General features: G+C 39.5%; 2 protein-coding genes and 2 long non-coding RNA genes across 4 annotated transcripts; 2 read left to right on the plus strand and 2 right to left on the minus strand.

The window, feature by feature from the left end:
• Positions 1 to 603: 603 nt before the first annotated feature.
• LOC121795893 (squamosa promoter-binding-like protein 7) lies at positions 604 to 5,808 on the plus strand. Its single transcript, XM_042194549.1, has 10 exons — positions 604 to 1,337; positions 1,889 to 2,061; positions 2,339 to 2,553; positions 2,645 to 2,719; positions 2,827 to 2,934; positions 3,337 to 3,454; positions 3,920 to 4,055; positions 4,239 to 4,395; positions 4,553 to 5,086; positions 5,305 to 5,808. Exons 1-10 carry the CDS (start codon positions 817 to 819, stop codon positions 5,590 to 5,592), a joined length of 2,325 nt encoding a protein of 774 aa, XP_042050483.1. The 5' UTR covers positions 604 to 816; the 3' UTR covers positions 5,593 to 5,808.
• Positions 5,809 to 12,285: 6,477 nt separating this feature from the next.
• Positions 12,286 to 12,690, minus strand: LOC121796439. The gene is made up of 3 exons (XR_006049762.1): positions 12,566 to 12,690; positions 12,381 to 12,449; positions 12,286 to 12,304 (listed from the first exon to the last, which is right to left on the minus strand). It is a non-coding gene; the product is annotated as an uncharacterized LOC121796439 (long non-coding RNA).
• An 831-nt stretch (positions 12,691 to 13,521) lies between these two features.
• Positions 13,522 to 15,822, plus strand: LOC121796969. The gene is made up of 2 exons (XM_042195721.1): positions 13,522 to 13,571; positions 15,172 to 15,822. The coding sequence occupies exon 2, from the start codon at positions 15,172 to 15,174 to the stop codon at positions 15,820 to 15,822; it is 651 nt and encodes a 216-aa protein (XP_042051655.1). The 5' UTR covers positions 13,522 to 13,571.
• A 5,817-nt stretch (positions 15,823 to 21,639) lies between these two features.
• Positions 21,640 to 22,044, minus strand: LOC121796438. Its single transcript, XR_006049761.1, has 3 exons — positions 21,920 to 22,044; positions 21,735 to 21,803; positions 21,640 to 21,658 (listed from the first exon to the last, which is right to left on the minus strand). It is a non-coding gene; the product is annotated as an uncharacterized LOC121796438 (long non-coding RNA).
• Between the last annotated feature and the right edge of the window lie 2,192 nt (positions 22,045 to 24,236).

A 24,236-nucleotide genomic window follows, 5' to 3' on the forward strand; every position in this document is an offset into this window, starting at 1 on the left:
AGCTGCCTTTGGAGTTAATCATTGTAGTAGGTAAAGTTGATAAAAGTAAAGTTTTTATATGAGGTCGATATTTGTGGTTTCATAATAGCAAAACCTAAAAAGCTTTGAATGTGAGAAGATTGTTCTCCAATCACTCACCATCCGAGTTATTTTAGCTCAAATTATTAAGTTGTAACTTGTAATATGCAAACATTCATATTGGGGATATCGTACACATATAAGGAAAGAAAAAGCCCTATAAAGTTAAAGTAACCCATATCTCTAATTAAATTTCATTAAAAGTTACTTTATAGTACTGTAAGTAGAATATTAGAATCATAAAAGAAAAATTATTGTATATAGAAAGAATTATTAAAACCATTATTTCGTGTGAACTCATCTACTCGTAGAGAAAAAGTTGCTGCATCCTATATTCAACACTATTTAACACAAAGATAGATTTATATCCCAATCATTAACAAAAGTGTAAGAGCCATTCATTGATGGAGCTAAAGACAAATATACATCGCCATTATTTGATTTATTTATATTTTACATAAATACAAATACAATAATACAACAGAAAATATGCTATAAAAATGTGAAGTAATTAGAGATGATAGAGAGATTGAATTTGCAATGGCATCATTAGTCATCACTATTTGAGATTTCTCTGACAATAAAGGTCTTCGGTTAACCAGCAACACACCTACCGCCATCACCTGCAACCAAGTCCACCTTTGCTTTAAATCATTGATAAATCATCAAGATCAAGTTTTTTTCGTAATCCCTCCTCTCCCACTCCGCCAAATTCCCGCATTCCGCCGCAGTCAAGAAATGGAGCACAACTCTCCGCCGCCAATCCCTAGCCCAGTCTATCTCCCATCCACGGCCGCCGACCCCACCGAATCAGCCCTCTTCGACTGGTCCGATTTCCTGGATTTCGACATCGACGAAGCCATCAACACCCCTTTCGCCATTTCCGAGCCCGGGTCAGGGCTAGAGCAGGAGCCCGGATCCGACCAAAGCCAGCAGTCGGAGAGCCTGGGCAGGGTCAGGAAACGGGACCCGAGATTGCTGTGCCCCAATTTCGTGGCGGGCGTGGTCCCGTGCGCGTGCCCCGAATTGGACAAGAAATTGGAGGAGGAAGAGGAATCCGCTCTCCCGGGGAAGAAGCGGACCCGTGCGGTCCGGCCCCCCGCCGCCGGCCCGCTCCTTTGCCAGGTGCCGGGCTGCGAGGCCGACATCAGTGAGCTCAAAGGCTATCACAAGCGCCACCGCGTCTGCCTCCAGTGCGCTCACGCTGCCGTCGTGGTGCTCGATGGGGAGAGCAAGAGATACTGCCAGCAATGTGGAAAGTAAGTTTTTTCCTATTGATTTTGATTCTGTGATGATTGATTTCATCAGTTGTGAAGTGAGAAAATGGATTGGGGTGGAAGTGGTTTTCTTCATCGAGTTTCATGATGGTTATTGGAAGTTGGTTACTTGGTTCCCTTTTTTATCCAGTGCATTTAATAACAGAACATTGGGTGTGTATTGCTTATGTTGATTGTCAATTGGATCTTTCTTCCATCTTACTTGGGATATTAGGTTTTCAAATTACAAGATATTGGTATTTCATTTTCTGCACTGAACTAAATGATTGTCATTCATGGTAATGCTCCTTCGGATGGGGATGCAGAGCAGTATAGTTTTATGTAAGTTCGATATGCGAGTTGAATCGTGGCTATATGCCTGAGTAAGAGTAGTGAGGGACTGATGAGGAAATGAATCACTTGTTTCATTGAAGCAAATCATAATCCAACTCAAGTGTAATAGAGTTAGCAGAAGTTCTTTTTATCTTTCTTGCTGAAGTAAACTCACCCTATGCAATTTTTTCTTATATGTCAATATGTCATGATGCTGGCAGGTTTCATCTCTTGTCCAATTTTGATGAGGGTAAACGAAGTTGCCGGAGAAAATTAGAAAAACACAATGACAGACGTCGAAGAAAATCTAATGAGACCAGAGGAGGCACAGATAAGGAACCTCAACAGGTTGTATTGGTTGATGATGTCAAGGAAGATGATGATGGAGGAAAAGGTATGACAGTAGTATATGGGTGTAGATGATAATTTTTCAATTTTACCAGCTTTGAACCACCTCATTTCCCACAGTCCTTACAATTTGGGGTATGCTTCTAAGTGTTTAGATACTTAAATCTTAGAAGGAACCTAAGATCACATGTTTCTAGAGATTGAACAATTATGAGGAAATATTGCTCCACCATATGATTTGGTTTTTTCTTAAACGATTGTTGGGGCATTAGCTAGCATTTTGTATGTTCTTGACCATCCTAAATGAATTGTTGATGCTCCAGATGGCGCGAGTCCGAGCAGTCAGATTGAAGAAAAGGAAATATTGTTGAAATCGGATGGACATGTCTCGGCAGTATCTTCTGATCCAGATTCCCAGGGTTTTCTGGGCGAGAGGGTTGCACCGTTTCCTGTACCCGGTGAAATTCATATTAATGGGCATAAGCACAGTCCAAACTCTAAACGCGCCGCATCTTACAGTGACAATTTTTCCTCCGTGGTAACCACTTATCTTAATTCTTATGCATCTGTCTTTTATTTATTTTTCACTCTATCTGAGTTTATCCCTTTTGCTTCTAAACTCCTCTCAGTGTCCAACTGGTCGAATATCCTTTAAGCTGTATGACTGGAACCCTGCTGAGTTTCCTCGACGGCTGAGACTGCAAGTATTCAACAGATTCTTATTGCAGTTTAGTATATAAGGGAGATAAATCAATATTATCTCTATCAGTGATGTGATGGGTTTAACATTTTTCTTACTATCTTTTGGTAGATATTTGAATGGTTGGCTAGCATGCCTGTTGAGTTGGAGGGGTATATCCGTCCAGGTTGTACAATTTTGACAGCTTTCATAGCAATGCCAAAGCCAATGTGGCTTAAGGTAATCCCGGATCTATATTCTTCATATCTTTGGTGCAAATATGGATACTCGTAAAGTTTTAGTCCTCATCCATACAGCACAAGTCGAGATTATGATAAACGATATAGTGATATATATAGGGAGGCAGCACTCTAAATGTACTGTCAGAGAAAAGAACAATGATAGTTAAATACTTTTTGTTGTTGCTTACAGTTATGTTGATTACATCGATTGGATATAACTCCTCTAAATAATCAGGATTCATACACGTCTTCTTGCATGATATGGTAGTTCAAAAATAGTTATGATCCATGCACGCCCTTCCTGAATAATGTATCTAGTCATGGTACGGACATTTTATTGTTAAGTACAAGCCTTACAGATATCTTATTCTTAGCTATTCTGTATTCTTGCCTCGAGCAGTTATTGGATAAACCTGCTTCATGCATAAAAGATCTCATTGGCTCGCCTGGGAGCATGCTATCTGGAAAAGGGACAATGCTTGTTTATGTCAATGATATGATATTCCGTGTCACAAAAGGTTGGTTTGAGTTCTACTGTATGATTAATGGTCTTGGTTTGTTGACATCTGTGATCACCCTTCAATTTATTTGTTCATTTTGTCAGTTGCAAAAGATTTAGTTGTATAAACTACCTCCAAAGTTTGTTGTAGCTTAGTTCTATCGATTCATGAACGTTACCTTCACAGATTTTGTAAACTGCTAAGGAATAGATTTTGTAAACTTTTGATATCCTTAAATTGTGTTTGCATTTTCAGTCAATAATGCATGCGACCATTTTCAATAAACAATGCATGCCAATGACTAAGAGTTAAGATTCTTTAAGAATATATGTCAACATTTTAGCACAAGATTATGATATTTTGAGTGGATGGGAATAAGTGGAACAATTTTTTCCCCGGAGTTATGGACTATTTGACTGATGCGCTGGGAAGAAAAATTTATCTCTAACCTTCCAATATCTTGCTGGATTCTTGTGAAAACAGATGCACATTCAGTAGTACCAGTCAGCATAAAGGATAAATCTCCTAAGCTTCATTATATCTACCCGACTTGCTTTGAGGCCGGCAGGCAGATGGAGTTTGTAGCTTGTGGAAGTGACCTGCTCCAAGCTAAGTTTCGGTATATATGGATTCTACTCCTGATAAGATATTGCTTGACTTTATTTCTTAAGGTTTCTTCTTTTTCGAGAATACCTGTGTTTCATATGGCTTTACTTTTTCTGATCTTCATATAATATTTCGATTTTGTATTAATATGGATTTGTTCAAGGTGACCCATAATTTCTTTGATTGCCTTTGACAGATTTCTAGTTTCTTGTGATGGACGGTACTTGGCGTACAAAATTTGTGTCTCGTCTCTGTGCTGTAAGAAAGGAGAGACCAACTATTTTAATCATCAACTGGTTAAAATATCTGTTCCTGAAACCGACATGAATCTCTCTGGGCCGGCATTCATTGAGGTGAGAACTGTGGTTGACTCACCTTTGCTCTTTTGTGTTCTCGTGTAAACTAATTATGTGGTCGTTTCCCATTACGCATAAAAAAGAATACGAATTGGAATGATAAAACACTGGCATGGTTGTATTTCCTTATTCCTTGATTGAGCTGCTTGTACAGGTCGAGAACCAGTCTGGTCTATCAAACTTCATTCCGATCTTTTTTGGCGATAAAGAAACTTGCGAAGAAATGGAGATCTTGCAACGAACCTTTGATACCTCAACATCCTCCCAAGAACAACCTGCGTCACTTTCAAGGCCTGAATGCGGAGTCCTAGTGTCAAGACAAACACGTTTCTCGGGGTTTCTTTTAGATTTAGGATGGTCGTTGAAGAAACCAGTGTCAGGGAAATCGTTGACATCTTCAGACGCACAAAGATTCAACTATTTATTAGACTTTCTGATAGAGAAAGGGCCCTCTATAATTTTGGAAAGAGTATTTCGCTCGTTGGAATCTTCACTAGATAAAACTGATGTTGCTGAAGTATCTGATTCTGATATGAGGTCATTACAGACAAAAATGGGGATTGTACGGCTTATGCTTGATCACAGAACACAGGATAGAAGTTCTGCAACGACATCTGCATCGGATGGAAATGTTCAACATCAAAGCAAAGATGGTCGTTTCGTTGTGCAAGCTAGTGCTACTAAAACGGTATGGTCACCAAATTTCCTAGGTTTGTTGCATATTCAGTTTATCAATAATAGATATTTACCTAAAGTAAAACATATTCATCAGAAGTTCATGTACATGAAATTCAAAAAATACCCAAATCTGAAGAAGAGTCAATTGAGCAATTCTTGGTATCACTTATAGCAGAAAAGCTAATGCAACTAGCATTTGATGTTGCGGTGCCATTTTAAACTTTGCAGGAAAAGCTAGACGACATTCCCTCGGCCAGAGAGGCTTCATCACTAGATGCCGTTGCTGCAACAGCTCCTCTCATCAACAAAGAGGTAGTCATGAATGTCAACATTCATTATCGGCCACAAAAATCACCCAGTCTCATGTCATCACGCACATTTCTAACTTTGCGGCCCCTCATGACGGCTGTTGCTGCCGTTTGCATCTGTTTGGGAGTCTGTGTTGCCCTCTTACACCCTCAAAAGGTCGACCAGATCGCCACTACTATCAGGAGGTGCTTGTTCGACAACCCCTAAATAGGTATGGCCGTCTGTCTTGGCTACTCTGTAGTCGAATGTACAGCACGTTGCACGTGGATCTTGACTGTGCATCTTGCCATAGCCTTGAAGATAGTTGTAATCTTAGGGTTATTTGTAACTCAGTTGGTCATGATAATGGTGTACCTTGTGAACTTTCTTCTTGTAAGGTTTTTGCCAAGCTAATTCAGTATTCCTTTGCTGTGCGATTTCTCATTTGATAGATCCTTAAGGATAAGGTTTTTACCAAAACAAATTTTTTTGGGCTACTATAAGTGCATAATGTCATAGCTGCCCTCATCTAAAATCTCGTAAATTCAGAAGAATCTGTTGGGAAATAAATACAGATAATCACATATGTAAAATAAATGAATAGGAGTACAAGAATAATTTACCTAGTTTGATAGGTAAATATTTACGCCCGTGAGTGATACCAAACTAGACGTTTCAGTAATAATAATTTTCAAATGCAATTTAATCAGGGAGCTCTAATTCTAGTCACACTACTACTAGAAAGTCTTACTTCTTCCCTCTTGCTGCAAGTGAGCAACTTCTTTTCCCTATGGGATTCACTTCCTCCGTCCATAAAAATATTCTCATTTATGGACTACACGAGTTTTAATGCGAAATTGGTAAAATAATAGAGAGAGGATAAAAAAATAGGTAAAGTAAGAAGATATGAAGAAAAAATAGGTAAAATATGGTAGAGTGGAGAAAAAATGAGTAGAGTATAAGAGAGAAACTTTCTATTTTTAGAAAAGAGACTATTTTTATGGATATCCTAAAATGACAAAATGAGACTATTTTTCGTGGATGGAGGGAGTATATATAGGAATATGATTAAATGCAAACTCTAAATATTGTACAAACTCCAAACTATGATCTGCACCGTTAGAAAATATCAACAGATGATAAAATAATAGCAATAAAAAATGTCAACACAATATCAATGGTTGATGTTGTATTGAAATTGTGTTGACATCAAAATCTTGAAAGTTTTAACTGTGTTGACATTGTGTTGAAAAGTTTAGAGTTTGTACAATATATGAGTTTGCATTTTATCACTACCATATATTACTTCTACCCAAAGTAGATGACACATTTATCCTTTTAGTTTGTCTTTTAAAAGATGTCATAGTATTTTTTTTAAAAAAAGTTTTCTCTCACGTCAATATATAAAAATACTCTCTCCGTCCCACTCAAGATGTCCACATTCTTGAGTGGCAAGAAATTTTAGGAGTTTTTAGGTGGAGGGTAGAGAGAAATAAAATGTTTAAATGTTTTAATGAGGAGAGAGTGATTTATTTTCAAATATAGAAAGTAGACATCTTGAGTGAGACAAACTACAAAGGAAAGTTGTACTTCTTGAGTGAGACGAAGGTAGCAGTATATTTTCTCTCTCTACCTAATAAAATAACATCTCCTAAAATCACGTATCATCCCAACTATGATATTTATTATAGAACGAAGGGAGTGCTTTTTATTTCTGCACTTTTAATTTTAGAGTAAACTGCACCAAATATCCATAATTTTTTACTTCTTACACTCATGACCCCTAACCAAAAAAAGTAGCACTAGAGGATCCTAGCAAAATATATAATCACGAACGAGGGTTTTTCGGACTAATACGCACGAATGAGGTTTTTTCGGACCAATACGCCCTCAGGCCCTAAAAGGGCGTTTTTGTCAAATCCCCCACGAGGATGATGCCGTTGGCCTGCATGCTACCTGCTGTAATATCTGTTTCTGATACAACTACTAGGGATTTGACATAAAGCTAGAGAATTTAGACTTTGTATGAATATGGTGTCCTATGAATTTCATCCAATGTTTTAAAAACCGGACCGGCCGGTTCGACCGGTTCAACCGCGAACCGGTAGGCAGTCCGGTCCGGTTCACCCCTAAAAACCACGAGCACATTGAACCGCCGCGAACCGGTGGAATCGGCCGGTCGGACCGGTCCACCTGTGAACCGGAAACCGGTTTTTTAATTTTTCAAAATATTTTTTTTTAAATTTGTTGTTGCTAGGACTTGAACACATGACCTCATTTCTAAATATCAACTTCTTTACCACTCCACCACATGATCATTTTGAAATATTATGACCATTAATTATCCTTATACATTAAATCTGAAATTCTTTTTCCACCAAAACTAATAATTCATATTAGTTTTGTATTCTTTTAAGATAATTCAATTTAATTTTATATTCTTTTAAGATAATTCATTTTAATTTTATATTCTTTTAAGAAATTATTAATTATAATATATTTCTTATATTTTAATTATATTTTTACAATCACTATATTTTACAATATATGAGTTTATAATTATACCTAGACTTTAATACTACTTTTTAATATTGTTTATTATAGTTTATTATTGTATTTAAACTTAACGTCATTAAACATTCTAATATACTAGTATAAGACTTGTTTTCTATAATAATACAATTAAATGTATAATATTATAATATTTATTAATAAAATATTTAATTAAATTTTATTATTTATAACTAAATAAATAAATATATATGTATAAATAGTATTACGGTTCAACCAATGGTTCGACCGGTGAACCGGTTGAACCAGTGAACCAGTAACGATGCCGGTTCGCTTGCCGGTCCGGTTTTTAAAACATTGATTTCATCTGTTATTTATTGTGCCAGTATTGTGTCCCTTAATTATCGTGTCGCTAATCGTGTGAAGGTGGTGTTAGTGTTTGAATGAAGTGGGTCGTGTTCGTATCGGAAATTTCCTTAACTAATCATGTTTGGATTGAAGCTTATCGTATTATATATGTTGTTATTGTATGGACATGATGACCAACACCCCATGATTTGCTAGGCCTATATATAGTTTAATATGAAAAATATTATGCTATTTTTATCTATGTGGCTATATCCTAAATAATATACCCTCTCTAATATAAACATACGTAGCTAGGTATCTAACATTTTTCACCATTAACTTGCAAGTATATATCCTTTTTGTTCTTTTTCCTTAATTTTTCTTTGGTTAAGTTCTAAAGCATTAAATATAATACTCCCTCCGTCCCGGGCTACTCGCTCCTTTCCTTTTCGGCACGGAGATTAAGGAATGAGTGTATAGGAAAGTCAAAAATGACGGCTGTAGGTGAAAATTTTTACTAAAAATGGAAAGAGTGCAAGTAACTTGGGACGCCCAAAAAGGAAATAAGTGCGAGTAGCTTGGGACGGAGGGAGTATAATTTTTTGAGATATTTACTTTATATTTGAATTTAGTATGGATAAATTACTTTTTGATGTTACATTTATTCAAAATAGGTTTGGAATTGCTTAGATATATCTATGAATATGCTCATTGGCATTTTAGCCTAAAAAGTTAGAAGACAAAAAAAAGGTTCCATTTGGGGGAATCTTTTTCCCAAACTTCCCCTAAAATTAAATTTTGTCAATACTTATATTAATTGCAAATTCTTTGCTTAATCAAATTTTAACAAAAGAATAAGGTGATAGAATAAAATAAGCAGTTTCTTCGTATACGATTTATTATAACTATAATTTCTTATCAAAGATGGAGCAAGGTGTACGAAGATCAATAATATACAAATTATAGATAATGACATAAAATAATAGAGAACTTCAAAGCATTATGAGATATCTAAGCTAAAATGGAAATTAAATGATCATATTCATGAACACACATAATGATCCTTTGTCAAAATTAAAAATCACAACCTTGATATGGAAATCATTGCAGATAGCAAACATCAAAATTAAAACACAACCATAAACTGGTGCCACAACCTCAATTACATCCTCATCCTTCAACCCAGCCTTTATATATAATACAAGTCAAACAAATTAATTATTAGTACTACTATTTTCTAAAAAAAAGTTAGAGCAAGACACAAAGATTTGAGTATCCATCCAGAATTTCTAATCGAAATTCAAAAATCCATCTTCAAAAATCCATCCCATAATGGTATATAGCAAATTCAAAATTCATCCATCCATATTCAAAATCAAATTCAGATTCAGATTCAAAATTCATCTAAAATTCAAAATTCATCATTCAAATTTAGGGTTTGCATTCAAATCCATCAAATTTCTTGAATACACAAACAATTGTTACAATAACAACAAACCATAGACAATATGACACAACATTCACCAATCTCTCAATTTTTTGCTTGGTTGGTGACAATCCGAAGCGATGCTTCCTTCTTGCAATTGTAAAAAACTTAGCTAAATCGAAAGTCTTGAGCGCCGCTGCCATCTTTAGAACCCTTGCTTCACCTCGAGTCGGCCATATCCGATGGGTCGGTCGGATGGTGTAAGGTGGTGTTGCAGAGAAATATGAAACTAGGGTTCTTGGAGAAGAAAGAGAGAGATAAATGAAAGTTTTAAAGTGAATCCCATATATTTTGCATTTTAATATCAGAAACTTGTTTTAAATTTTGTATTTTTCATTTTACATTTTTTATTTTGCATTTTCAAATTTTGCATTTTCAATTTTTTCAAAAAAAATGTATATATATGCTACAGTAATCAAAATTGCCTAATCGGGTCAACATTTCGCTAATCGACAGTTGACCGTCAAAAATTGACGGAACTGTCAAAAATGGACCTAATCGACACGGATTTCATTTGTTTTGGACTCGTTTTTTAAAAAGTGAATGTTTTGGACCAAATTCGTATTCCGGCCATAAGTTTAGGACCAAATTTGACATTTACTCTACATTTAATAAAGATAATAGTTATAATTGAAAAACAAATAAAAAAGAGAAACATCATCCGTCAAGTTTCAAGATTCAAGTCGCTTTAATTATTTGTTGTACTCCAAATTAAAATTCTCAAATATGAAATGATAAATGATATACGTGTTGAATGATCGAGGTAATGAAATGGATATATAAAGTTGTGAATACAAGTGGCATCTTAGCTAATTAGGGTTTCTTGGCCTACATTTTGGGTCTTTCTTGCTCCTATATAAGGATCATTTGATGTAAAACTTCACATAAATAAATAGTCCTTTTACCTCTAATATTCTATAAGTATCATTTCTCTCTTTTATTGTCTCCCTCTCTCTCTCTCTTTCTCAAACAAGTGAAGAAAGGACTCTAGGAAAGACTTCAATGGCTGATTCAAGAATTGTGATTTCCTTCAAGAATCAGGCATTCATTTATATAATTTCTTGTTCCATCTTATTTTTTATACCATTCTCTTTCGGCTCATTAACTTAAGATTTACTCCATGTTTTTTTGTTTCATCAAGATTTTGTTTCGTTTCCCATGTGAAGTTGGAATTTTTTATTTATAAATAAATTAGTAGTGATGGAAATTGCAGGCTGACAATGAAATGTATGTCAGAGTTAAGGTCAAGACAGAAATAAAGAAGTTGCTAAAAAGTTATTGTAACGAAAAACAAGTGGATTATATATGGAACTGTGGATTTCTACCTTGATGGTAATCGTGTTCCTCGTAGTGGAACTGTTGGTAAGGTTATTTAGGGGGGGGGGTTTCATTTTCCAGCATGTCTTATCTCCCTGCCTCCCTCAATTCCCCTCACCGTCAGCTCAAGACAGTTGAGTTTTAAGCCCAATCAAATAAAAAACTAGACCTAGACACTACGCAAACACTTAAACATAGATAACACATATGTACACATGTCATACTGGCCAGTGCATTCCCCCCCTCCCACTTCACAATGTCTGTCCTCAGATGGGGCTGTGAAGTGGAAAAAGGTCTACAATTAAAACTTCAAATCAAAAGATCGAACACTGAAACTGCAATTATGCTTACTGGTCAACATGCAGGGTGACAGAAATCACGTAAACTGAGTTTTCACACTTAACTAATTCAGATCTAAAATCTAACAACTATCTAGACTTGCAAACTCAGAGAGATTAACTACAGAAGTTAAAACATGCGATTCCACACTGGAAATTACCGTAACAGCTAGATTTAAGCTACATAGGCATAATGAAACAGATTCAACAGAAAACGATGCTCAAAGACAGCTTCATTGCATAAAAGGTGTTTGGATCTAAATGAAATTCTTCAAAAGCAAACGGGAATTGAAAGTGCAACAGGTCCAACGTAAGGAAACACGTAAAGATTAACTAAGAAAGCAATTAAAGATTGTTTGCCACTCCTGGCGATGAAACAGCTAAACTACGATCACGCTGGATGGAACGAGATAATTGGAACTCCGGTGAACTGATATCTTCAAGTGACCATGGCGGTGGCGAGGAACGAGAATTACGAAGGATAATGCTGAAGGAGTGATCTACCGAAGAGAGATTGTGTAACGCCCCACTTTTTGATCCCTAATTTTCGAACCCTAAAACGCTCTCTTTTATTTCATTTAATGCCACAAATTAAATGACGAGTGGATTTATTATGTGATTTCTTTGGTGACCTAATTTTGGTTCGGAGTTATGATTGTGGGTTGACCGAGTCAACTCCGTTGAATATGTGACGTGGTTATTTTTGAATAATTGATGTGGGATGAAATTATTTGTTTGTAAATAATTGATACAAGTCCAATCTAATAAAGAATAAATGGTGGGCTATACTATTTAAATAAAATTTTAAATGGGGTCTTGAGCCCAAATTAATACTCATTCAAATAATATCTCTGGCCCAATCTCATTTCCTTTTGAGCCCAATTCTCTAAAATCTTCCTTCCGACATCAGAACCCTTCTCCTCACGTTGAATCCTCCATTCTGCAAGGAAACATCCGTTTAAATTGTAAAATTCAGTCAAAGCAATTAATCCCAAATTGATTGAGCAATCAAATACCAAAATTTGCTCCCCTCCCACGTCGCAGCAATTACGTCTCCATCTCTTCACCCATTCTGGCATATCTTCCTAATTTTAGATGGCAATCAAGGTGAAATCAATCACCAAAATTTGCTCTCAGTACACGGATATATAAATCCTCCTACCCTAATCACTATCCCTCACACAAATTCGCAGCCACTCACCTCTTCACAAAAACGGCGGAGGGAGCAGTAGAAAGGGGGAAGCCAGAAACTGCAAGCTTTTGTTTCAAGCCAAGTTGTTCTTTTGAAGGTATAATCTTCTTCCCCAATTCAATTCATCAATCTATGAACTGCATAGCATGTTTCTCGCTCAATCAAATTGATAAATCCGAACAATCTAAACCAAAGATTCAAGCTGTAACTCACGAACTCAATTTAAGAACTTATCTGCGGGGTAAATCGGGATTCATCGGGGGATGAAAACGGATCTTCCGATCTGGACGGTGCGACCAACTTCAGCGGCGGCACCACGGAGAGCTGACGACAACCATCGCGAATCGGGTGTCATCCGGCTGAGCCCTGCGACGACGATGTCGCGGTGTTGGGTCTGCGGCGGCACCGATTCTGGTACCACGACGAATTGGAGAAAATGGTGTATCAAATTTAGTGAATTTTTTTCGGGTGAGTTCTGTTTTGGGGAGGAAAGAGATTTGAGGGAGAAAGAAAGAACGACGAGTTCTGGAAAGGGAGTTCTGCCCTTTTTATTTTAATATAGTTTTGATATATGTTTTAAAATGGAATTTGGGGAAGCATACGTGTATTTTGAAAAGAAAGGAGTATTTTGACTTTTATATGTTTTACCTCTTTAATTTTTGGTGATTAAGCTAAAAGTGGGAATGGGTGTGTGCGTATGGGCTGGAGTATTTAAAATTTCTTTCTTACTTCCTCTTCCTCTTCCTCTTGGCCACTTAATTTAGTTGGTTTAGACTTGTTTTAATATAATTTGTTGAGACGCGAGCGGGCGAAATTAATTGAAAAGATCAAGATTTAATTGGAAAGAATTCATAATCATACCGGTAGAATAATTGAAGCTTTAGGATGCATGCATCTTAGCTTTTGCTTGACCTCTCATGTTGATATATGTGCTATTTCCAATATTTAAAGGTGATATTGCGCGCGAAACTTGATTCCAAGGGAAAGGATATAGTTGAGACTTAAGCGCTTTGAGGTGGGCTTTCTTTTAAATAAGGACGATGTCCTAAATGTTTTTATCGATGAAAATGAAATCGTGTTTATCATGCCTTGTTTGATTTTAACGTGCCTATCTGATATGGCTTGAAGCCATTATTATATAAATCGAATTCGGGTCCTCGTAGGGCCGCAAACCCTACTTGGATTAGTGTACACCTATGGTAGATCGTGTGCTAGCGTACGGGCTGGCCGGTCTAGTGACCTGGTTTGCGGCCGCATTCCTTGTCATGTATTGGCAGATATGGCTAACGTCTATGGGAAAATGACTGCAGTCGACTTTTACAATGAGAAATGATTTTAGTGCCTCGGGCCTTTCTAAAAGCTAAAACCCGATGGTTACTCTCGTATGGCATGATAAATAAAACTCTTTATTGAAAATGTTTTCGGCATGAGCCCATTGAGTATTATTTTTAGTACTCAGCCCTGCATGTGTTTTCCTTATGTGCAGGTTGAGCGGCGACGAGCGGTTGGCGGTGTTGAGCAAATTAAATGAAGAATTAAATATTGATATATTTTGACTACGAGTGTCGTTGTGTCTTCATACATGACGTCACTTTTCTCTTGGATGCTTCCGCTGAAAACCGTTTTACTTATTGTTGAATTCTCTAAACTATTTTGATTTCGTTTAGAATCTAAAGACATGATATGTTTTGGAATACGTTGAACCCTCGTTATTTCGAAATAAATGGTGATAATTGTTTCCTCTATTTAGTCTATCTGTCAAGGCGTCGCTCTGCCCTTTGCTTTTGAATATTTGTCGTTAAATACCTTGGTCAAACCTCTTTTATAAAACCCTAGTTTTTTTTTCTTTGATTGTATTTAAGTCCGTTTAAGTCGCGATCGCCGCATTTATTATACCCTAGAAGGGCGGTCGTGACAGTTTGGTATCAGAGCCTCAGTTCTTTCCGCTCTGGACCCAAGAGTCTTGTTTGAGTCAAAATCTATGCATGTGTAATTTGATAAATTGATAAATATCGATAGCTCAATACCACAACTCGTCTCCGCCCAACCACAAAAAAAAAGGTAAAAATATTTTGTGAGTTTTGGATTTGATTAACCGAAGTTGAAATTTTCGATGGGAAACAAAGTTGATATGATTTTTTGAAATTTTTGCTTGGAATATGAATTGATGAAAATGCATGGATATGAAATTGATATTTGCGCTTATGCCCAAGATGATGAATGTTGTTATGCGATGAACTTGTATTTTACGGTTGTGATTATTCAATTGCTTTATGAGACAATATCTATGTGAAAGAACTTAAGCATGCTGCTATACATAGTTGTAAATCATGTATGAATGAAAATTTTGAGATAATGTCGAACGTGGAGGCACGAAAAGCCTAACGCAAGGCAAGCGACGCGTGGGAATATATCGTGATTTAACGAAATGCAAAAATGCACAAACCTTTTTGCCTCGGAAATGAAATTCCATTCATTCTTGATATGATACTACCCTCACACCTCCACCGTTGGAGATTTATATATACGCACCCATTCTCAGCATCATTTGAAACCTCATACACTGTTATTTCTTTCGATCCTTGTGCTGATGCTGAGTTTTTCTTTTTTTTTAGATGGCCCAACGGTATTATGCTCCGATGCGTAATCGCTACTCCAGCGAAAGGGACCACCCGGTTGAGCGCTACCGAGATTACGAGTGGGACGGGAAGCTCTTCCTCATGTCCTACGTCACCGAGTTTTACAGTAAATGGATGAACGCCTATGCATATGGGGGAGCTACCCATCACGAGGGGATCCAAAAGCTCATCCACACTTTACCGTCTCCTTGGGATGAGTGGACCGCTCAGGCATCTCGGTTTTTCATATGGTATAGCCCGCCCGATTACACCGCGCGAGGAGATTTGGTTGGCCTTATAAAGGTGCTGCTTCCGGCCATGACAGCGGCATTTGATGGACCGCCACGTGATCCACCTCCACATATCTATCCGCCGGGTACAGCCCGCATGCGGAAGTATCGATGCGACAAGGAGCCACACGTCTCCCGTGTTCCTAAGAGAAGGAGACTCGGGATGCGTGTCGCAGCCCCTCTAAGAATCGACAGAGAGGTCAATGGGAGGTTTGGGATGACCCCTCCACCCGCGGGTGTCGAGGAGGAAAGTGAGGAAGAGGATCCCGAGGAAGAGGACCCCGAAGAGGAGGAGGACCCAATTAGAGAGAGCGTTGGAGAGACCGAGGAGAAGGAGGATGAGGATGGAAATGATTAAACATAATAATTCTAGAATATTTTATTACGATTTCCCATGTTTTGATACTCTATTGTTTTGCTTGGCCTTGACATTTCTCTTTCCCGTTGTTTTACCTTCTGTTTTCGTTATGATGGAACTAAGACCTCTTCGAGGCAACATTTTGATATTTCTATGGGAAATTCTTGTCTTTTGCTATCCTATTGTGTAAATATTTGGTACCATCCTTTATTATCTTTTGTGCGATTATCTTTTGCTAGCCTATGACGCAATGACCTCTTGCTATACTATATTATAATTGTCATTTTCTATCATATTGCACAATTACCTTTGATGTACTATTGCGCAACTATCTTTTGCTACTCGATTGTACAATTGCTTTTTGCCATAATTTGAAATTATCCTTGCTATTCCATTATGCAATTGTATTTTGTTATACTATTGTGCAAATATCCTTTACTACCTTATTGTGCAATTATCTTTTGACTACTCCATTGTACAATTGCCTTTTGCCGTCTTATTATGCAATTATATTATTATGTTGTGCAACTGCCTTTTTCTATCCCATTTGTGCCCTTATGTTTTGCTATTCCATTGTACAATTGTCTTTTGTTACACTATTAAACAATTACCTTTTAATACCCTGTTGAGCAATCGCCTTTTGCTACAATCACCTTCTGCTATGCTATTTTGCAATTGCTCTCTTATTATCATTCTGTGCAATTGTATTTGATACCTTTGCAAAAGCTCTTTATGATGCAATTGTCCCTTGATCCCCACTTTTCAACTATGCCACATGACTATTCTTGGATTTTGAATAAATGCGATAATAACTCGTGTGATAATGAATCAGAATGCCGCCAAGACGCAACATAAGACGTAACAACCGTGAACCTACCCCTCAGACGATGGAAGAGAGTGTGACTCAACCCATCCCTCCGCCACCACCTCCTCCACCTCCGGTCGATCGTGAAACTGTGAAGCTTTTTCTAGAGCAAAAACCTCCCGTCTTTGATGGAATGGGAGAACCGGCCCAGGCTGAATCATGGATACGCGCATTGGAGCGCATTTTCGCAATCCTAGGGTGCAATGATATGGAACGGTTGAGTTGTGTGACCTACCAACTAACCGAGTCTGCTGACTTCTGGTGGGATACCAGGATGAAGACAATGCCCCGAGATCAAGCAGCGGGGATGACTTGGGAAGGCTTCAAGACAGAAATATATAATAAGTACGTGCCCAAGAGCTACCGGAAGGCAAAGGCATCTGAATTCTACAATTTGACCCAAGGGCGCATGACTGTGACCGAATATGACCGTGCGCTCAACAACATGACCCGGTACGCACCTGACCAAGTCGATACTGACGAGAAGCTGGCTGAAAAGTTCCGTGAGGGACTAAGGCATGAGATAAGGATGTCGTTGGCTAGTCGTGGAAGACTCCCCTACGCGGAAGCGTTAGCCCTTGCGCTAGATATTGAGGCAGCTATGCCCAAGGAGAGGATGAAGGAAAACACTACTTTGGCACTACCTCCACCACACCACTCTCGAGAGAAGAGGAAGTGGGAGGGGAATGGGACCCCGTATGACAACAAGAGGTACCAGCCCACCCAGAACCGACCACAGTATAGTGGAGGGCAAAACTCATCCAATCAGAGAGGGGACTTCCGACCCAAGCCACCCCAATGCAATGTGTGCTCCAAGTACCATTTTGGAGAGTGTAGAATTCAGAACACCACCAAGTGCTTTAACTGTGGGGGAAACGGCCACTTCTCTAGAGAGTGTCCGAGCAAGAATGTGGGAATGGGGTCGAGACAGAACACTCAAGGATCCCGCCAGCAGCCAAGGGCACTGCAAATTGAATCAAGGGGAAATCGCGATCAACCTCCGCGACAACAGCAACCTTATCGCCCAAGACTCCCTTCCCAGGCTAGAGCATATGCCTTGAGTCAGAAACAACCCAAGACTGAACATGGGAGTCACGAGAAGGGAAACCTGGCAGGTATGGGCAAAATCCTTGGCACTCCTATCGTTGTGTTGTTTGATACGGGCGCATCGCATTCATTCATATCTGACTTGTGTGTGGATACTTTGAGCTTGCCTGTTAACAAATCTGAACATAAGATGGTAGTGTCTTCACCAGTAGGTGGGGTAATAGAGGTTTCTCGAACATGCTCGAACGTAGAAATTTTTATGGGAGAACTTAAGTTAATCGCTCACAACCTACAAGTCATGGCAATGGGGGATATTGACATAATTTTGGGAATGGATTGGTTAGCTACGAATTTTGCTACTATTCGTTGCAAGGAGAGACAAATATCTCTGCAAGCCCCGGGGGAGGAACCCACCATATACTATGGAATCTCGATGAACCGGCGAACGTCTATCATCTCCGCTCTTCAAGCTAGTACGATGGTGAGAAAAGGGCGTCCTGCTTATCTTGTCTATCTACAAGGAGAGGAGAAAGGAGAAAGGAAAGTGGAAGATGTTGCCGTTGTACGAGAATTTCCAGACGTCTTCCCCGAAGCTTTGCCTGGACCACCGCCAGATCGACAATTGGAGTTCACAATCGACCTAGAGCCAGGGTCGGCGCCCGTGTCCAAGGCACCATACCGAATGGCGCCTAAAGAGTTAGAGGAACTCAAGATACAACTTCAAGAGCTTATGGACCTGGGTTTCATTAGACCCAGTGTCTCACCGTGGGGCGCTCCTGTGCTTTTTGTCAAGAAGAAGGATGGGTCGATGAGGATGTGTATCGACTATAGAGAGTTGAACAAAATGACCCTCAAAAACAAGTACCCACTTCCGAGGATAGATGACCTATTTGATCAACTCCGAGGAGCCGGTGTGTTCTCAAAGATGGACTTAAGGTCCGGATACCATCAGTTGAGAGTCCGAAGGGAAGACATACCAAAGACCGCTTTTCGCACAAGATATGGTCACTACGAGTTCGTTGTAATGCCGTTCGGATTGACAAATGCACCCGCAGTATTCATGGACTTGATGAACCGAGTATTCCACCCATACTTGGATAAATTCGTCTTGGTCTTCATAGATGACGTACTTGTCTATTCGAAGAATGAGAAAGAGCACGAGGAGCATCTGCGAATCACCTTGGAGACGTTGAGAACCGAGAAGCTATACGCCAAATTCAGCAAGTGTGAGTTTTGGCTGAAAGAAGTCAACTTTCTTGGTCACATCGTGTCGGCAGAAGGAATCCGAGTGGATCCCGCCAAGGTTGAGGCGGTACAACAATGGAAGGCACCTTCGACACCAAACGAGATTCGAAGTTTCCTGGGTTTGGCAGGATATTACCGAAGGTTCATAGAGGGATTCTCCAAGATAGCGAGACCAATGACCCAACAACTCAAGAAGGGGGTAAAAGTAAATTGGACCCCGGAGTGTGAGGCAAGTTTCCAACTTTTGAAGGAGAAACTGACCACTGCACCAATCTTAGCTGTGCCAGAGCCTGGAATGAGCTACGTGGTCTACACTGACGCCTCGAAAGTGGGACTTGGGTGTGTTTTGATGCAAAATAACAAAGTGATTGCCTACGCATCACGACAATTGAGGCCACACGAGTTGAACTATCCAACCCACGACTTGGAGCTAGCAGCGGTTGTACACGCCCTAAAGATTTGGAGGCATCATCTCTACGGGGTACGATGTGAAATTTTTACGGACCACAAAAGTCTGAAATACTTTTTCGAGCAAAAGGATTTAAACATGCGACAACGAAGATGGCTCGAATTGGTGAAGGACTATGATTGCGGCATCAGTTACCACCCCGGCAAGGCAAATGTAGTGGCAGATGCCTTGAGCCGGAAGGGCCATTCCCAACTGGCCACTTTCCTCACCAAAGAAGAAAGCTTGATACGCGAGTTTAGTAAGATGCGCTTGGAAGTGGTGAGAGCACCTGAAACCGTGGAAGCACGGATCGCCACTTTAGTTGTTGAACCTGATCTAAGGACGAGAATTATCAAAGCACAACGGATGGATGCGAAACTAGAGGAAATTCGTGTAGAAGTGCGAACCGGTGAATCCGGAAACTTTAGTGAAGAAGGTGACAACGCTCTCACCTTCGAAGGGAGACTCTGCATACCGAGTGACGAAGGACTCAAAAACGAAATCATGAGTGAAGCACATGAGACTCCTTACACCGCTCACCCGGGAAGTACGAAGATGTATCAAGACTTGAAGAAGTCCTTTTGGTGGAATGGTATGAAGAGGGATATAGCGGCATTTGTGGAGCGATGCTTAGCCTGCCAGCAGGTGAAGGCTCTACATCAACGACCGTATGGAAAGTTGCAACCACTAGAAATTCCCGAGTGGAAATGGGAGCACATCGCCATGGATTTTGTGACAGCATTGCCAAAGACGCAAAAGGGGAATACTGCTATCTGGGTAATTATAGACCGACTCACCAAGAGTGCACACTTCATACCGATTCCCATAACCTATGGATCAAATAAGCTAGCTCAAATTTATATAAGGGAAATAGTGCGACTGCATGGAGTCCCAGTGACGATCACGTCTGATCGTGACCCGAAGTTCACTTCAAGATTTTGGATCAGCCTACAACGGGAGCTAGGGACTCGTTTGAATTTTAGCACGGCGTTTCACCCGCAGACAGATGGGCAGTCCGAAAGAACGATCCAAACCCTCGAGGATATGTTGAGAGCTGTGGTGCTAGACCGAGGAGGAAGTTGGGAGTCTGCACTACCACTGATTGAGTTCGCCTACAACAACAGTTTCCAGGCAACCATAAACATGGCGCCATATGAAGCCTTGTATGGGAGAAAATGTAGATCCCCGCTTTACTGGGACGAAGTTGGTGAGAGAAGAATACTTGGACCCGATGCAGTTGAAGAGATGGTTGGAATTGTCCGACAAATTCGTGAAAGGATAAAAGAAGCTCAAGACAGACAGAAGTCATACGCGGATGCACGGCGAACCGACTTACAATTTCAAGCTGGCGACAAAGTTTTCCTCAAGGTATCCCCGTCGAAAGGAATAACGCGTTTTGGTGTCAAGGGAAAATTAAAACCGCGATTTATCGGGCCTTATGAAATCCTTGAAGGAGTGGGTCCTGTTGCATACCGTTTGGCGCTACCCCCAAGCCTTGGAAACGTGCACAACGTCTTTCATGTGTCGCAGTTACGGAAATACGTGTTCGACCCAAAGCACGTGATTCACTATAAAGAAGTCGCTTTGAACCCGGACTTGAGCTACGAAGAGAGACCCCAAATGATTTTGGACCGGAAGGTCCAGAAAGTGAGAAATAAACCGGTTGCTTACGTGAAAATACTCTGGAGAAATCATGGGCAAGAAGAAGCCACGTGGGAGAATGAGGAAAAGATGATAGAACGGTACCCTGAACTCTTTCCTTGAGGATGCCAAATTTCGGGACGAAATTTCTTTTAAGATTGGTAGGATGTAACGCCCCACTTTTTGATCCCTAATTTTCGAACCCTAAAACGCTCTCTTTTATTTCATTTAATGCCACAAATTAAATGACGAGTGGATTTATTATGTGATTTCTTTGGTGACCTAATTTTGGTTCGGAGTTATGATTGTGGGTTGACCGAGTCAACTCCGTTGAATATGTGACGTGGTTATTTTTGAATAATTGATGTGGGATGAAATTATTTGTTTGTAAATAATTGATACAAGTCCAATCTAATAAAGAATAAATGGTGGGCTATACTATTTAAATAAAATTTTAAATGGGGTCTTGAGCCCAAATTAATACTCATTCAAATAATATCTCTGGCCCAATCTCATTTCCTTTTGAGCCCAATTCTCTAAAATCTTCCTTCCGACATCAGAACCCTTCTCCTCACGTTGAATCCTCCATTCTGCAAGGAAACATCCGTTTAAATTGTAAAATTCAGTCAAAGCAATTAATCCCAAATTGATTGAGCAATCAAATACCAAAATTTGCTCCCCTCCCACGTCGCAGCAATTACGTCTCCATCTCTTCACCCATTCTGGCATATCTTCCTAATTTTAGATGGCAATCAAGGTGAAATCAATCACCAAAATTTGCTCTCAGTACACGGATATATAAATCCTCCTACCCTAATCACTATCCCTCACACAAATTCGCAGCCACTCACCTCTTCACAAAAACGGCGGAGGGAGCAGTAGAAAGGGGGAAGCCAGAAACTGCAAGCTTTTGTTTCAAGCCAAGTTGTTCTTTTGAAGGTATAATCTTCTTCCCCAATTCAATTCATCAATCTATGAACTGCATAGCATGTTTCTCGCTCAATCAAATTGATAAATCCGAACAATCTAAACCAAAGATTCAAGCTGTAACTCACGAACTCAATTTAAGAACTTATCTGCGGGGTAAATCGGGATTCATCGGGGGATGAAAACGGATCTTCCGATCTGGACGGTGCGACCAACTTCAGCGGCGGCACCACGGAGAGCTGACGACAACCATCGCGAATCGGGTGTCATCCGGCTGAGCCCTGCGACGACGATGTCGCGGTGTTGGGTCTGCGGCGGCACCGATTCTGGTACCACGACGAATTGGAGAAAATGGTGTATCAAATTTAGTGAATTTTTTTCGGGTGAGTTCTGTTTTGGGGAGGAAAGAGATTTGAGGGAGAAAGAAAGAACGACGAGTTCTGGAAAGGGAGTTCTGCCCTTTTTATTTTAATATAGTTTTGATATATGTTTTAAAATGGAATTTGGGGAAGCATACGTGTATTTTGAAAAGAAAGGAGTATTTTGACTTTTATATGTTTTACCTCTTTAATTTTTGGTGATTAAGCTAAAAGTGGGAATGGGTGTGTGCGTATGGGCTGGAGTATTTAAAATTTCTTTCTTACTTCCTCTTCCTCTTCCTCTTGGCCACTTAATTTAGTTGGTTTAGACTTGTTTTAATATAATTTGTTGAGACGCGAGCGGGCGAAATTAATTGAAAAGATCAAGATTTAATTGGAAAGAATTCATAATCATACCGGTAGAATAATTGAAGCTTTAGGATGCATGCATCTTAGCTTTTGCTTGACCTCTCATGTTGATATATGTGCTATTTCCAATATTTAAAGGTGATATTGCGCGCGAAACTTGATTCCAAGGGAAAGGATATAGTTGAGACTTAAGCGCTTTGAGGTGGGCTTTCTTTTAAATAAGGACGATGTCCTAAATGTTTTTATCGATGAAAATGAAATCGTGTTTATCATGCCTTGTTTGATTTTAACGTGCCTATCTGATATGGCTTGAAGCCATTATTATATAAATCGAATTCGGGTCCTCGTAGGGCCGCAAACCCTACTTGGATTAGTGTACACCTATGGTAGATCGTGTGCTAGCGTACGGGCTGGCCGGTCTAGTGACCTGGTTTGCGGCCGCATTCCTTGTCATGTATTGGCAGATATGGCTAACGTCTATGGGAAAATGACTGCAGTCGACTTTTACAATGAGAAATGATTTTAGTGCCTCGGGCCTTTCTAAAAGCTAAAACCCGATGGTTACTCTCGTATGGCATGATAAATAAAACTCTTTATTGAAAATGTTTTCGGCATGAGCCCATTGAGTATTATTTTTAGTACTCAGCCCTGCATGTGTTTTCCTTATGTGCAGGTTGAGCGGCGACGAGCGGTTGGCGGTGTTGAGCAAATTAAATGAAGAATTAAATATTGATATATTTTGACTACGAGTGTCGTTGTGTCTTCATACATGACGTCACTTTTCTCTTGGATGCTTCCGCTGAAAACCGTTTTACTTATTGTTGAATTCTCTAAACTATTTTGATTTCGTTTAGAATCTAAAGACATGATATGTTTTGGAATACGTTGAACCCTCGTTATTTCGAAATAAATGGTGATAATTGTTTCCTCTATTTAGTCTATCTGTCAAGGCGTCGCTCTGCCCTTTGCTTTTGAATATTTGTCGTTAAATACCTTGGTCAAACCTCTTTTATAAAACCCTAGTTTTTTTTTCTTTGATTGTATTTAAGTCCGTTTAAGTCGCGATCGCCGCATTTATTATACCCTAGAAGGGCGGTCGTGACAGATTGCTAACTAAGCGTAGGAGTTAACTAACTAATTGATGATCATTCTCTCTCCAAGTGGCTTCCTTTTATAGGGAGGCCTCCCTTGATTTTTAGGGTAGACTTCAAACATGAAATGACTCTTTTGCCCCCTTGCTTGCGGCTGATCTTCCTAGCTATTCTTCTTCTCCATCTCGAGCCTTTTTGGCATGCATACTGGTCAGTATTGCACCCTCCTGGCGCCCTTTTCGCCTGAAGTATCTGAAGCTTTGCCTACTGGCTAGAACACTCAACCTGCACACTTAAGCAACTGTTTTGCAGATATAATTCAATTATGCACATTATACTGACCAGTAACCAAGGCCTAGAATACGACTTATCACATGAGCTAGTGAATACAATAAGACAAGATTCCCTTAGTAAGAGCAATT

This window comes from Salvia splendens, chromosome 3 (assembly GCF_004379255.2).
Source record: "Salvia splendens isolate huo1 chromosome 3, SspV2, whole genome shotgun sequence".
Classification (NCBI taxonomy): domain Eukaryota; kingdom Viridiplantae; phylum Streptophyta; class Magnoliopsida; order Lamiales; family Lamiaceae; genus Salvia; species Salvia splendens.

Coding starts and splice junctions, on each gene's coding strand:
- LOC121795893 (XM_042194549.1), top strand. CDS start 817: ATGGAGCACAACTCTCCGCCGCCAATCCCTAGCCCAGTCTATCTCCCA. Junction 2,062..2,338: donor AGATGATGATGGAGGAAAAG/GTATGACAGTAG, acceptor TTGATGCTCCAG/ATGGCGCGAGTCCGAGCAGT. Junction 4,396..4,552: donor CTGGGCCGGCATTCATTGAG/GTGAGAACTGTG, acceptor CTGCTTGTACAG/GTCGAGAACCAGTCTGGTCT.
- LOC121796969 (XM_042195721.1), top strand. CDS start 15,172: ATGGCCCAACGGTATTATGCTCCGATGCGTAATCGCTACTCCAGCGAA.